Raw genomic sequence first — 13,506 nt, forward strand, 5'->3', positions numbered from 1 at the left:
TACAGTATGTGCTAGATACTTGCTTAATAGCATGTATGTATAATATGGAGAAATATACTGTTTCAAACCGATAAAGCAAAGCAATATATGTTATTACATTCAGTAGGATGGAAAATGTGATTTTAATGAACAGGTTTTTATTGCTTAAAATGTATAAATATAACCTAAAGGGTGACGCAGAGTAATGAGTTCTCCATTAACTCAACATGCAAGGGTCTTTAACTGTGCTAATTCCTTTTAGATAGTGGGATTGACAGTTTATAGAGGGAAGGCTTTTAAATACCTCTTTAGGAATGGTATAATCTACTGCATTCCAATGGAGAAAGAAGGCTAATGCCCCAAATCATCTTTGCTATTAGTACTTCATATGGAAAATAGACAAATAGGCAAACACAGAAACTGAAACCATTCTATTGATCCCGTTGGAGAGGTTAATTCCAAGTTGAAATAGTTTGTAGGATATGAAACCAAAGAAGTAGTTCAGGCGGCACTCCGGATAAATATATATACATATATATTGATTATATATAAACCTCTTTATGATACAATAAACCTCTTTATATTTATCCGGAGTGCCGCCTGAACTACTTCTTTGGATCTATGACAGTCGGAAAACTGGTGGCTGAGCCCATGGAGCTCATAGATCTTATTGGAGAGATTGATGCGGTGGGGTGAGTCTTGAGCGGTCACCATTTCATTGACTGTAGGATATGAAAGCTGTGAGAAGTCCTCTCTTGCAGCTGCTATTTCTGAAATGTGGGTACAGGTATGGGATCCATTATCCAGAAACACGTTATCCAGAATTGCGGAAAGCAGATCTCCCATAGACTCCATTTTAAACAAATAATTCTCAAAATGATTTCCTTTTCTCTTTAATAATAAAACAGTACCTTGTACTTGATTCCAATTAAGATATAACTAATCCTTATTGGAGGCAGAACAATCCTGTTGGGTTTATTGAAGGTTTATATAATATTTTACCATGGGGATCCAAATTACAGAAAGATAACTTATCTGGAAAACCCCAGGTCCCGAGCATTCTGGATAACAGGTCCCATACCTTTACAAGTATGTTATAGTAAATGCAGTGTCCAAGTGGCCATAGTCAATACTCACAACTAACTACACGAACAGAGTCATGCAGAAACAACCTGCAGGCAAGCTCAGTGCTGCTAAATGCTGCTTAATACGTGCACACTCTGTTGGGGGTTATTTACTAAGCTTTTTGGGGCAAAACTCAAATTTTTTTATACTCGAATTTTTCAAGATTTATTAAAGGGGCGGTTCACCTTTAAGTTAACTTTTCGTATTTTAAAGAATGGCTAATTCTAAGCAATTTTCAATTGGCCTTCATTATTTATTCTTTTATAGTTTTTGAATTATTTGCATTTTTCTTCTCACCCTTTCCAGCTTTCAAATGGGGGTCACCATCTAAAAACAAATGCTCTGTAAGGCAACAAATGTAGTGATATTGATACTTTATTTATTTACTCATCTTTCTAATCAGGCCTCTCCTGTTCATATTCCAGTCTCTTATTCAAATCAATGCATGTTTGCTAGGTTTTGGACCCTAGCGACCATATTGCTGAAATTGCAAACTGCAGAGCCACTGAATAAAATCTAAGTAACTCAAAAACCACACATAATAAAAAATGAAAACCAATTGCAAATTGTCTCAGAATATCAGTCTCTATGTCATACTAATAGGTAACTCAAAGGTGAACAACCCCTTTAAAAGGCGGTGCAGCAAAAAGCCCGAATTCGAAAATCTGCCGTCTGCCGAGGTTGTGTATAAGTCAGCGGCAGAGATTCCTATCCTATTTTGAAGTTTCTGTGGTCTGCTCTGGAATTAGCCCAAAAATCCAACCTTTTCGGGCAAAAATCAAAAAAAAAATTGAGCTTTTCGGGGGAAAATCAAGCGAATTCAATAAATACACTTTCAAAATCCCATAGAAATGAATGGAGAGTAGCGGAATTTCACTTTAGAGGACTGTGGTGATCTCTAACTTCGCTCTTTGATAAATATACCCCTATGTCTACAGAGACTTAAATATTCCCCAATGTCTACAGATACTTAAAGGTCGCTGTGTTTGCTCTAGGGAACTGTTTAGACTGGACACTGACATGGGGGGCATTTAGTATCCTGGGGTTTCCAGATACTTTGTTTTGTGCCGGGAATTGCCATTAATGATAGTTTGACTTTTACATGTTTTCGTAGGGTTCTGGTTTTTGTTCTTATTTATTATTTTTCTGAGAAGAGAGCATAACACAAATTTACACCTGAGCCCATCATTTTCTAGTTAGTCCTCTGACTAACTAGTCCTCTCGGAAACAGTAGTATAACTACGGGGGGAGCAGGTGGTGCAACTGTCTCTCTCTCCCGCTCCTCACCCCAGTAGGACCTGACAAGGTTACTACAGTTTACTATAGGAGGCCTGAGGGTAGGATTATTAACCTGGAGCATATCTTGCTGGGGGTCTGCCAGACTGGGGGTTCAGGTTTTGCCCCAAAGCCTGTGGTCCCCACGTTACACCACTGCTCAGAAATCAAGTGTGTGCATGACTGTGAGAAAATTTTACACACTAACAGCACTTGTGTCAGTCCCTTCATTGTCTCTACCCAGTCGAATTGCTTTTTTAACTTTCCTTGGTTGATTTGCTAGGGAAACCTGTCTTGAGGAAGGTTCAATTTAGAGATCATCCTATACCATCTACTGTAATCACCATTGCAGGTATTCATTTCCTTTATTATTCCCCCACCCTATTATGGTAATATGATTTAATTAGCACCTGTGTTTCTACAGCAACTGTGTTGTCATTATCTTTTTTTTTCAATGGGATCACTCATAAGTACTACTCATTATACTGAATTGCACTCCAGAATGGGAGTAGGACTCTCTAAGTCCTCGGGGTTCCTGTAAATTGTCAGCAAGTGTTGCAGGAGTCACTGATAGTATGCATACATGCCTGTTTTACATACTAGATATACTGTACATACATGTATACGGGATATAGAAATGACTGAAGACAGATATTCACAGTAGCAGAAACAGAACAAATATAAATAATATAAGCATTTGAGTTCAGGTTTTATCTGCAGCGAAAATCGAGAATTCGAGTTTCAGAAAATATATAAATTGCATAAAAACGCAAATACAGCAATAAAGGTGGCAAGTTCATATAGAAGTCAGTAGGAGTTGTAAATGATGGTAGAATGTGATATCACTGCATTCATTTGAAGGTTTTTTTTACATGCACATTCATGGTTTGACAGTTTTCAAATTTAAATTTTGATAAATCTGCCTCCCTATATGATGTTCATGCTTCTCTGCCCTGTAATCCCCATACCCCTCCAAACATCCAAGCTGTGGGACATTATGTAGTTTTATAGAAAGATGAGAGCTATTGGCAGGTCTGAACTGGGAGTCAAAATAGACCCTGTAATTTCAGATACACAAAGGCCCAAATAGCCCCAATAAATAGTTAGGGGCATATTTACATAGGGTCGAATATCGAGGGTTAATTAACCGTCGATATTCGACTGGCGAATGTAAATCCTTCGACTTCGAAGTCGAAGGATTTACCGCAAATAGTTCGATCGAACGATCGACCGGAAAATCGTTTGATCGAACGATTAAATCCTTCGATTCAAAGGATTTCAATCCATCGATCAAACGATTTTTCTTCGACCTAAAAAACATTAGAAAGCCTATGGGGACCTTCCCCATAGGCTAACATTTCACTTTGGTAGGTTTTAGGTGGCGAAGTAGGGGGTCAAAGTTTTTTTTAAAGAGACAGTACTTCGACTATCGAATGGTTGAACAATTTTTATTTCGAATCGTTCGATTCGAAGTCGTAGTGGAAGGTCGAAGTAGCCAATTCGATGTTTTTTTTTTATTCTATTCCTTCACTCGAGCTATGTAAATGGGCCCCTTAGTGTCTATGGCATCTTACAGCAGCCCTTATGGAATTTGCCACTTCGTTGCCAGTCCAACCCTGGATATTGGATACAGATAGAAATGTTAGTACATGCATGGAATCCATTATCCAGAAATCCATTATCTGGAAAGCTAAGAATTATAGAAAGGCCTTCTCCCATAGACTCCATTTTTTTTAAAATTATCCAAAATGTTAAAAATGATTTCCTTTTTCTCTATAATAATAAAACAGTAGCTGGTACATGATCCAAACTAAGATATAATGAATCCTTATTGGAAGCAAAACCAGCCTATTGGGTAATGAGGTATGAAGATTCAAATTACAGAAAAATCCATTTTCCAGATAGGCGCAGGTCCTGAGCATTCTGGATAACAGGTCCCATATCTGTATTATAATGTAGGATGGACTTAAAAAGTCTTAAATAAATGAACATGATTTAGCCAACATTATGGTCCTTGATGAATCCATTTGTTAGGCTAATATCAGGCCAATTTATTCTTGCATCATTTATTGCCACCATACAAATGACAGTAAATCCCAAGTCCAAATGAAGGGTTAAACAATATTAAGAGATTATTAAAAAAGTTTTTTAAACAAGAGGTTCTGCACTTCAGCTAATATCCAGCACTACAGAGAGCCAACTGCTTCCAGCAGTTACAGGCAGGAACATATGGTTTGTCAGTATTAATGAACAGCGCAAAGACTTCACATCTGGGTGTGTGACCAGTCGTAAACATTTAAAAATGTAATTATACAACCATATCTGCTGCAGGGACCGCAGCCTGAGTTTACTTCTTGAATGGCAAAATAAATGGCGTAAAATTATCCTAGCATATGTACTTTCACTTAACACATTTCAGCAAGAGAATTAAACATATAATGGCCTTTAAAGAGGCTCTGGACTATCCTTTCTGTGTATTGTAGGTCCAAAACAGAATCAAAGTACAAGGTACTTTTTATTATTACAGAGAAAAACCGAAATCATTTGTAAAAAATTTTTAATTATTTGTTTAAAATGGAATCAATGGGAGATGGCCTTTTTGTAATTCGGAGCATTCTGGATAACGTGTTTCCGGATAACCAATCCCATACCTGTAGTAGCATTTTAAAGTTCCTAAAAAAGGGCCGATTAATATCTGAGTAATAGCCTATAGATCTTTTGGTCCTTGTGTTGGCCTGATCCCTGCAGTATTTCTAATTTTTCTCTGGAGTCTCTTTAACAGGACAGATACAACAGAGGATCTCACATGTGGCATAAATACAATAATGAATATATTTATTTTCTGCTGTGTTCCTCTCCATATGGTTTCCAAGCGTAGGGAGCAGCAATCACTAGGCTATGATATTGCACACGTAGTGGTTATTTATTAAAGTCTGAATGCCAAAAACTTGGAAAATTCGAGTTTTTTTAAAAAACAAAAAACTTGAATTTTCCGTGATTTATCATACCCTGTGGATGGAAAAAGTCAGAATCCAAAAACCCGGCATCTCAGACCTGCCGAGGTTATATATACAGTAAGTCAATGGGAGAAGTTCCGCTGGGTTTCGTGCATAGATCCGAAGATTTAGTGGTTTTTGGGCAAGAATCCGAAAAACAGGTATCATTTGAATTTTGGTACGATTTTCATGATTTTTTTTCCCCACTGGAATGTTTTGGGAAAATGTATTGATAAATAAGGGGAAATAGTCGGTGTGGATTTGGTCAGAGTATATTTCAGAAAATAATGAGAGAAATTCGGATTTTGATAAATAGAAACAGCTGAACACACAGGTTCCCAGTTCATTGAGAGATCTTCACATCAGCAGTAGCCCAGCTATAAATCATTCCAGGTCCTTTGTAGATGATGTTTACTGTGTTATAAAACCTCCGACAGCCATTATTTCCATCAGCAGCGCTATGACCACAGATGGTAAAACGACAAGACATTAAAAAGTGTGCTTTTAGCACTGAACATTTTAATTTAATCAAATGGAAGAAATCAATAAATGCCATGCCATTTGGGACCTGGAGCCCAAGCTGAAAGCTGCTAGGGAATTGTATTCAGATTATAGAGCAGTTAAAGGCTTTAGTAAATCAACAATGTCCACATTGGGAGCATAGTATCTACCAGCAGGCTTGCTTCATGTCTGCACTATAGTGGCTAGCCTTTGTACTGTAGCATGCATAAAATGATGGAGGGAACGGTAAATGCAAAACCAAGGCAGTAGCCTAGCAATAGTGCAGCTGTGATCAAATCCAGAGAAAATAGTTACAAAGTACCAATTAACTCCAAGACTCCCCCCCCCCAGATTATAGGGGTAATAAATAATAGTTGGAATTTTGTCTTTCTATGGTTGCATGTAAAATGATAAAAGACTTGTAAGAACTGGTTAAAGATGACTCTTTCCATATCACTGATGGCTAATGCCAAATACACTGGTGCACCCGTATGGAACGGCTATTTTAGTGTGTTGTTTAGAGCAGTATGTGAATAATAACTGCTTGTGTTTATTTTATATTTAGTACAGGTATGGGACTTGTTTTCCGGAATGCTTGGGACCTGGGGTTTTACAGATAATGGATCTTTCTGTAATTTGTATCTTCATACCTTAAGTCTACTACAAAATCATGTAAACATTAAATAAACCCAATAGGCTGGATTTGCTTCCAATAACGATTAATTATATTTTAGTTTGTATCAAGTACAAGATACTATTTTATTATTACAGAATTAATTGGAAAAAAAAAGTCTATGTGAGACAGCCTTTCCGGAATTTGGAGCTTCCTGGTTAATGGATCCCATACCTGTATTTTATATTTAGCACTCACTGGGGCTCATTTATCAACACGGGGCGAATTTGCCACTAGGCAGTTACCCAAAGCAACGAATCAGTGATTAGCGTTTTAAAGCCAGCTGCAAGTAGAACAATGAATGCAACAATCTGATTGGTTTCCATGGGTAATTGCCCATGGGCAAATTTGCCCAGTGTTGATAAATGACTTTCATACAATATTTAGAAAGATAGTTTATTGTTCATATATATAGATACATTTGTATTATTTTCATCAGTAAATAAATATATATTGTATCTGATTTTTAGCAAGTGATTTTAGCAATAGTTTATGTTTGTGGTAGCACTCGTGCTAAAGGCACACAGGGAGGATACAATTCAGCTGGTGACAGCTACAAAACATGAACATAGCTCATGATCAAGTATTATCTTTCCCCTACATACAAATTCAACTTAAGAACAAACCTACAGACCCTATCTCGTATGTAACCCGGGCACTGCCTGTATTCTATATATGGAATATCGGTAACGGTGATGGTTTATCCCTTCAAGTGCCACAAATTGTAGAATCTACAACACTAGATAACACTGAAACCTATGTTGAAAGAGGTGTTCCATCACTTACAGGGTTAAATGAATGAGCCTTGGCCATTGGCAGACAGAAAGAGTGTGAGGCCTTGGTGAAAGACATAAATAAAATCTAAACTATTCAGAGGAGGGCTATAAAGATACTGTACATTTTAAATAACAAAACATATTTCTAAAAGGGGTAAAAGTGTTTGGAACTCTTTAAATAGAATGATAAAAACTAGGGAATAAAGCTAGAAGCTGCAAGGCGTGAAACTAAAAGAACATTTAATAGTATAAAGAATAGGGATGAACCGAATCCAGGATTCGGTTCGGGAATCGGGAAGGATTCAGATTTTTTCAGCAGGATTCGGCCGAATCCTTCTGCCCAGCTGAACCGAATCCTAATTTGCATATGCAAATTAGGGTCCGGGAGGGAAGTCGCAAGACTTTTTGTCACAAAACAAGGAAGTAAAAAATATTCTCATTCATCCAGGTCATGGTATATCTATAGAAATAAGTAATAAATAGGTGGTCTGTATCCATGGGTGGCAACCATTCAAGCTGAATAGGGCAAAATGTCAAATTTATATACATTCAACTAATAGATAAGCTGTGTACAATAAAATGGTTTCAGTTCTTACACAGGAAGGTCTTGTATAAAATAGATTTGTTGCCAAGAAATAGTTTTAGTTTCATCTGTTTGTATAAACAGATACAAAACATACTGTATACATATAAAATATATATATACAATATAAATTTTTATTACTTGGCGTTACTGGTCCTTTAAAAAATAGAAGACACAAATTAAAGGGAAATATACTTCACTTTCTGACTTGAGCTAATTGAGTTGGGATTATGTAGAAAAGGAGCATAAACAATATCTGAATTGCCCAAAATACATATAAATGTATTTTATCGGAAAGGATCCACGTTATAACCATTTTTATTTACTTTAACTTTCTATTAGAACAAATGTTCATACGATTATTGCTCTTCCGTCAGCGTTTCCTTATCCAGCTTAGACCTGGTGAACTGATAAGATGAAGCTATACCCTCCTCAATCTTATGTCAGTGACATCATATCCTGTATGCCAAAAGTCATAAAAATGTTAAAACTATGGCGTTTTTTTCATATTTTAAAGCAGATTGTCTTTAAAAATTGTAACTATTAAAAAATTTTATTTCAACTTTTTTTTTACCATTTGAGGGGCATGCCACATTTGTTTTAGGGTGGGCTCATGTCTAGGGCATTAAAAGATCTGTTTGGTCTTTATTTTGCTTCCTTGGACATTTGTAATAATAACAAATCTCCTCTTCTTCGGGCGACTAATCTCCCTGAAATGCTTTCTCCACGGCTAGAATGTGAATCGCCGGGATGGCACTCGGATCGATTTATTTTCCGAAGTTGCCTCTAACAAAGTTTCGCAATGAAATGCTCGCGCTAACGAATTAACGCTAGTGAAACTTCACCAGCATCCGGCTACAGAGACGCAACTTCGCATTTTTGTGAATTAGCGTAGTGAATTTGCACCTGGCAAAGTGGTGCGGATTGTGGTGAAGCCTTTGCAGGTGAAAATACGCCCTTTAGTGAATTTTCCCCAAAGTCTTGTTTTGTTAGATGCGATGAGATTTGTTGGAATCTCATGTAGTTAACTGTCATCATCTTATGAAATAGTTTGATCACATTATAGGCGCCAATGTGGATTTTGTTCTTGTGGATTAAGGGAAAAAAAATAAAGAAGTTCTTGGAATCACTACTCGTGGCAATGCATGTAAAGTTTACACCCTACACAGGAAAGCTCAAAGGGTAAGGCCATTCCCATAGACTCCATTATAAACAAATCATTCTAATTTTTGAAAATGATTTCCTTTTTTTCAGTAACTTGTACTTGATCCCAACTTAGATATAATTAATCCTTTTTGAAACAAAATATCAAAATTCATGTTCAAATTTTTTTATGGACTTATGGTATGGTAATCCATAAAAGACCCCTTATCCGGAAAACCCCAGGTCCCGAGTATTCTGGATAACAAGTCCCACACCTGTATTTATAATAGGAGAAGTTTGCTTAGCATCGTGATTAGTAGCCTGTATAGCAAAAACTGTTGGAGAATCTTTTTTGAGCGAAAAGAAAAAGGAAATTGTTGTGTAACCCTATAAGTATTGATCCATCTGTCCAATCGAGTGTGGCTGTATTGATGCGTTTGGTCTTTTTCTATTATCATCTTGATAGATACGTGTAAATGTGACAAGTGACTTTGCATTGAATTTTTAGAAACATCTGTTAGTCATCCTGGAAAACCTTTGAGATTTTCCCCAGAGCTTTTAAATCTAGCCGGTCAATACCCAGTGTTTGGTAACACAGGCTGGTTCTCTGGATACCTCCGTTTCCCATGGTAGCTTTTCCCTATTGAAAGGGCATGAACCTATTATGTCCAGGCTGTTCCATGTAACTCAGCCTCCCCAATTATGATGCCTCATTTAGCTCAGTACTTATTCATTGGTTCATTGAGCCACCTTGGGTATATCGCCAATGAGAGTTTAATGAGTATACATGTGATATACAGTACATATACAGCAATACCTGTCATACCTTTTCCTTCCTTTTTTACATATCTGATTTTTTTGACATATCGGTTTCCCAAAGGAGCAATACTTGACATGTACACGTCACATGTTTTACTGTACATTATTGGTGATAAAAAAAAAATTTTTGTGTAAAAATCTCCATTTCATATACTGGAGCAAATGTTAGCATAGAAGGAAAGTTGTTTCACACTTGGGGGTGGCAAATGTTAGGCACACCCAAGGGAATGTATTTATTTAGCTGAAACCCCGGGCCGGTGCTCCTATCAGCAGAAAACTGCACGTGCCCGGGGTTGTTCCAGCGAGCACCACGGAGCCTAACATTTTGGAACTGTTTCCAGGGCGATAAATCTCACATTCTAATTTACATTCGAATTGGGGGATTAACACCAAATACCAATTCGAAAAGACCCTTAAAAAATCTGTTCCTAAACCTCATTTCACTGCCAAGATAATCAGAGAATGAAACACTGTGATATTTTTCTGCATATATGAGGTTGCGGGGTTGCAAATGTACCACGGCCTTATAAATGTATGTTAAAAGCAGATTTTTTTTTTTTTTTTGTTAATACGTTTTTAATAAGTCAGTTATATTAGTTTCCACATTGATTTATTTCTGCTCCTTGAGTTTCCCATAACAATTTCCAGCCAGAATGATTTATGGCAGCCCTTTAAGTTTATTAGATTTTATTAGAAAAAAGTTTACGCTCTGCCCATAATAGGAATAAAGTAACTGCTCTTTTTTAACTGTACCATAGTCACATAAGGTGGCCATATCGACGTAACAATTATGATCTTTCTTGGAAAAGACCCTTCCAAGAAAGTTTGTTTGTTTCAATACACAAGTGTAGAGCTGAATTGTTAGGTATACAGGTAGAAACAACAGAATTCTACCAGCATCTGACGATTCAGCACTAACAGTGGGCGACGCCTTTAAAGGCGTCCAATCAAAATTTTCCACCTGGGCCTATCATGGAGCCGACTGATATCCAAGGCTTCTGCTTATATTGGTTGACTCGTCTCCTGCCATACATGCACCAAATATCATAGGAAAACAAATTTGTACGATAATACCTGTGCACCTATGGCCACCTTTAGACCAATACAGTATTTCCTGTATTTTTTTCTGACAGTTGAGGATTCCTCCAGTGGAGAATTCTGTTTCTGCCTGATGATTCTCTCAAGTGTAGTTCAGACAAATGGTCGCTAGGGTCCAGTATACACTAACAACCAGGCAGTGGTGGAAAATGAATAGGAGAGGGGATTAATAAAAAGATAGTTTTCTGGCTGCTGGGGTCAGAGACCCTCACCTGACATCTGGAAAGAAGTACAAGATGATGACAAATATTTAAAAAACTGTACTAAATGAAGACCAACTGAAGGATAGCATACTAAAACTTAAAGATGAAATGCCCCTTTTAAATTGTTACAAACATAGGGTGAACCATTGCCTATACATAGAGATATAATGAATGTTTAATGGCCCATAATGTTTTCAGGTCATTTTTCAGATAAGGTAAAAGCAGGGAAAGGTATTTTTTCTTGTTACATGGTCTTTACAATTATGTGCTCAGCTTTCTGCTTCATTTTCTTTTTTCTATAATGGGCTCTTAGCTGCCTTTATTGTATTTATTCTACAGTACGCACATTGGTTATCTTAATCCTGAAACAATCTATAAATATACATTTACAAATCGGTGGATGTGAGCAGCATTTCATGAGATCTCTGGTGGGGGTATAAGACTCTAGGAGCCAGGGAAGATGAGTTCTTTCCAAATTGAAGAGGAACTGCAATCTTTCTATTTAGTCTGTAATTAAAAAGGGCGAATAATTAAAACATTATTGAGACAAAATCAGTCGGTGACTGATTGCTTAGCTTAGAAAGTATCCTTAAAGCAAATTAAGCTCTTGGCTTCTATGAAATGGAAGGAAAAACGATTGTCTGGAAATCATTCCACTTCAATTATTGAACAGATAATATTGGATTATTGCTAGGAGCTGATTGCTGCATTGGTTTCCAACATTGGCAAGTTGCTTGTGTCTATGATACAGTTTCTGTCTTCATTAAGTAAATAAGCTAATTAATCAAGTGTTTCGAGGTTTTTTAATGGAACAACTGCATGCAATAACTACAAATATAATGAGGCTAATGACTACAAGCCAAACAATACTTGGGCTCACATATTGTTTGGATTATAAGAAGTGTAGAGGTGCATTTGCACTTACAAAAAAATAAATTTAGGACCCATGCTTTCGGGCAGAATCCATCTGAAGAAATCAAAGAAATTAAGGAGTTAAATTTGCTGCAATATTAGAATTTACAGATCATCAAGGCTTGTATGCACTGGTGGCACCATGGCACTTACATTAGTCTAGCATCCTTGAGTACCAAGAGGGCCATGCAACCCAATCATTTTTACCCCTGGTTCTGAAAATGAGTGTAGGAAGCCAAGTGGGACCCAGGAACATTTTTGTACAGTGACAAAAAGTACCCTCGCCCAAACTCATTGGGGAAAAAGTTTGCTAGTGTCATTTTGGCCGTTAGTACTCTCACGATTAGGTCAATAAAAGTCACATGGACGTCTTTATTAGTGATGTTCCTGGAAATGTTGTGACCACTTTTTATTATTATTTACAAATGTCCAAGGAACCATAATAAATACAGAAGAGATCCTCTAATGCCCAAGACATGAGCCCACCCTAAACCAAATGTGGCATGCCCCTCAAATGTCTGGAAAAATGTTAAGGCAATCCTGCTTTAAAAAAGTAAAAGTCGCCAGCATCTTTTACAAATTTAATACATTTCCAGCATACAGGATATGATGTCACTGACATAAGATTGAGGAAGATGTAGCTTCGTTTCATCAGTTCGCTAGGTCTGAGGTGGCGAAGTAAACTTTGGTGAAAGAGGTGACGTTATTTAAATTCGCATCTTTGTCGAACTGTCGTTAGTTCGACAGAGTAAAAAGTCGCCTGGCGATAGGGTGTGAACGTTTGCTATCGCCGGTCTAGTTCGATAGCAAATTGTCCTCTACACCTGTTCGTAAATTGGCGATGTCCTTGCGGATGGGGCCACTTCACCCTTTAGTGAATCTGCCCCATTGTCTGCTATGCCTGGTACCTGCTCACTTCTCGCCAGCAGCACTGCTCATTTCTGTTAATTAAGACAATAAGTGCTTGGACACTACCTGCAAGGAATTTGTATGTTCTTCCCTTGTCCCACAAAAACATACAGACAGGTTAATTGGCTCCTGATTAAATTGCCCTTAGCATGTGAATGTGATAGGAACCTTATATTGTAAGCGTCACTGGGTCAGTTACTGAATGATGTATAACCTCTGTATAAGCACTGTGCAGGGCCGGAACTAGGGGTAGGCAGAAGAGGCACATGCCTATGGCACAAAGGTAAAGGGGTGCCAGGCACATACCGCTTCTGCAACCTTCCCTAGTTTGGACCCTTATATCCCCCCACCTGCAGCGCATTCGTACATGCGCGCATAGAAGGGGGCCACGTAGTTGGCTGGGTTGCCTAGGGTGTCCAGTCAACTCGACCCAGCACTAGTCAGGGTATCAGTGACTGAACATCAATTGGCAGTAAGTGGTTTGTGTACTGAAGCAGTCATCTTTTTAGCACAA

General features: G+C 37.6%; 1 protein-coding gene across 10 annotated transcripts in view; it reads left to right on the forward strand.

Annotated features, from left to right (window-relative positions):
- Nucleotides 1-13,506, forward strand: part of slc8a1.S (solute carrier family 8 (sodium/calcium exchanger), member 1 S homeolog) — a 297,009-nt gene that overhangs the window by 261,111 nt on the left and 22,392 nt on the right. For 7 of the 10 annotated variants that reach the window (XM_041564369.1, XM_041564373.1, XM_041564371.1 and 4 more), the window contains one exon: nucleotides 2,663-2,731. The exons of the other annotated variants lie outside the window; for them this stretch is intronic. In XM_041564369.1, coding sequence (XP_041420303.1) covers nucleotides 2,663-2,731 — 69 coding nt within the window. The remainder of the gene's footprint in view (nucleotides 1-2,662; nucleotides 2,732-13,506) is intronic. 10 annotated transcript variants of the gene reach the window in all.

The sequence above is a fragment of the Xenopus laevis genome, chromosome 5S (genome assembly GCF_017654675.1).
Source record: "Xenopus laevis strain J_2021 chromosome 5S, Xenopus_laevis_v10.1, whole genome shotgun sequence".
NCBI lineage: Eukaryota > Metazoa > Chordata > Amphibia > Anura > Pipidae > Xenopus > Xenopus laevis.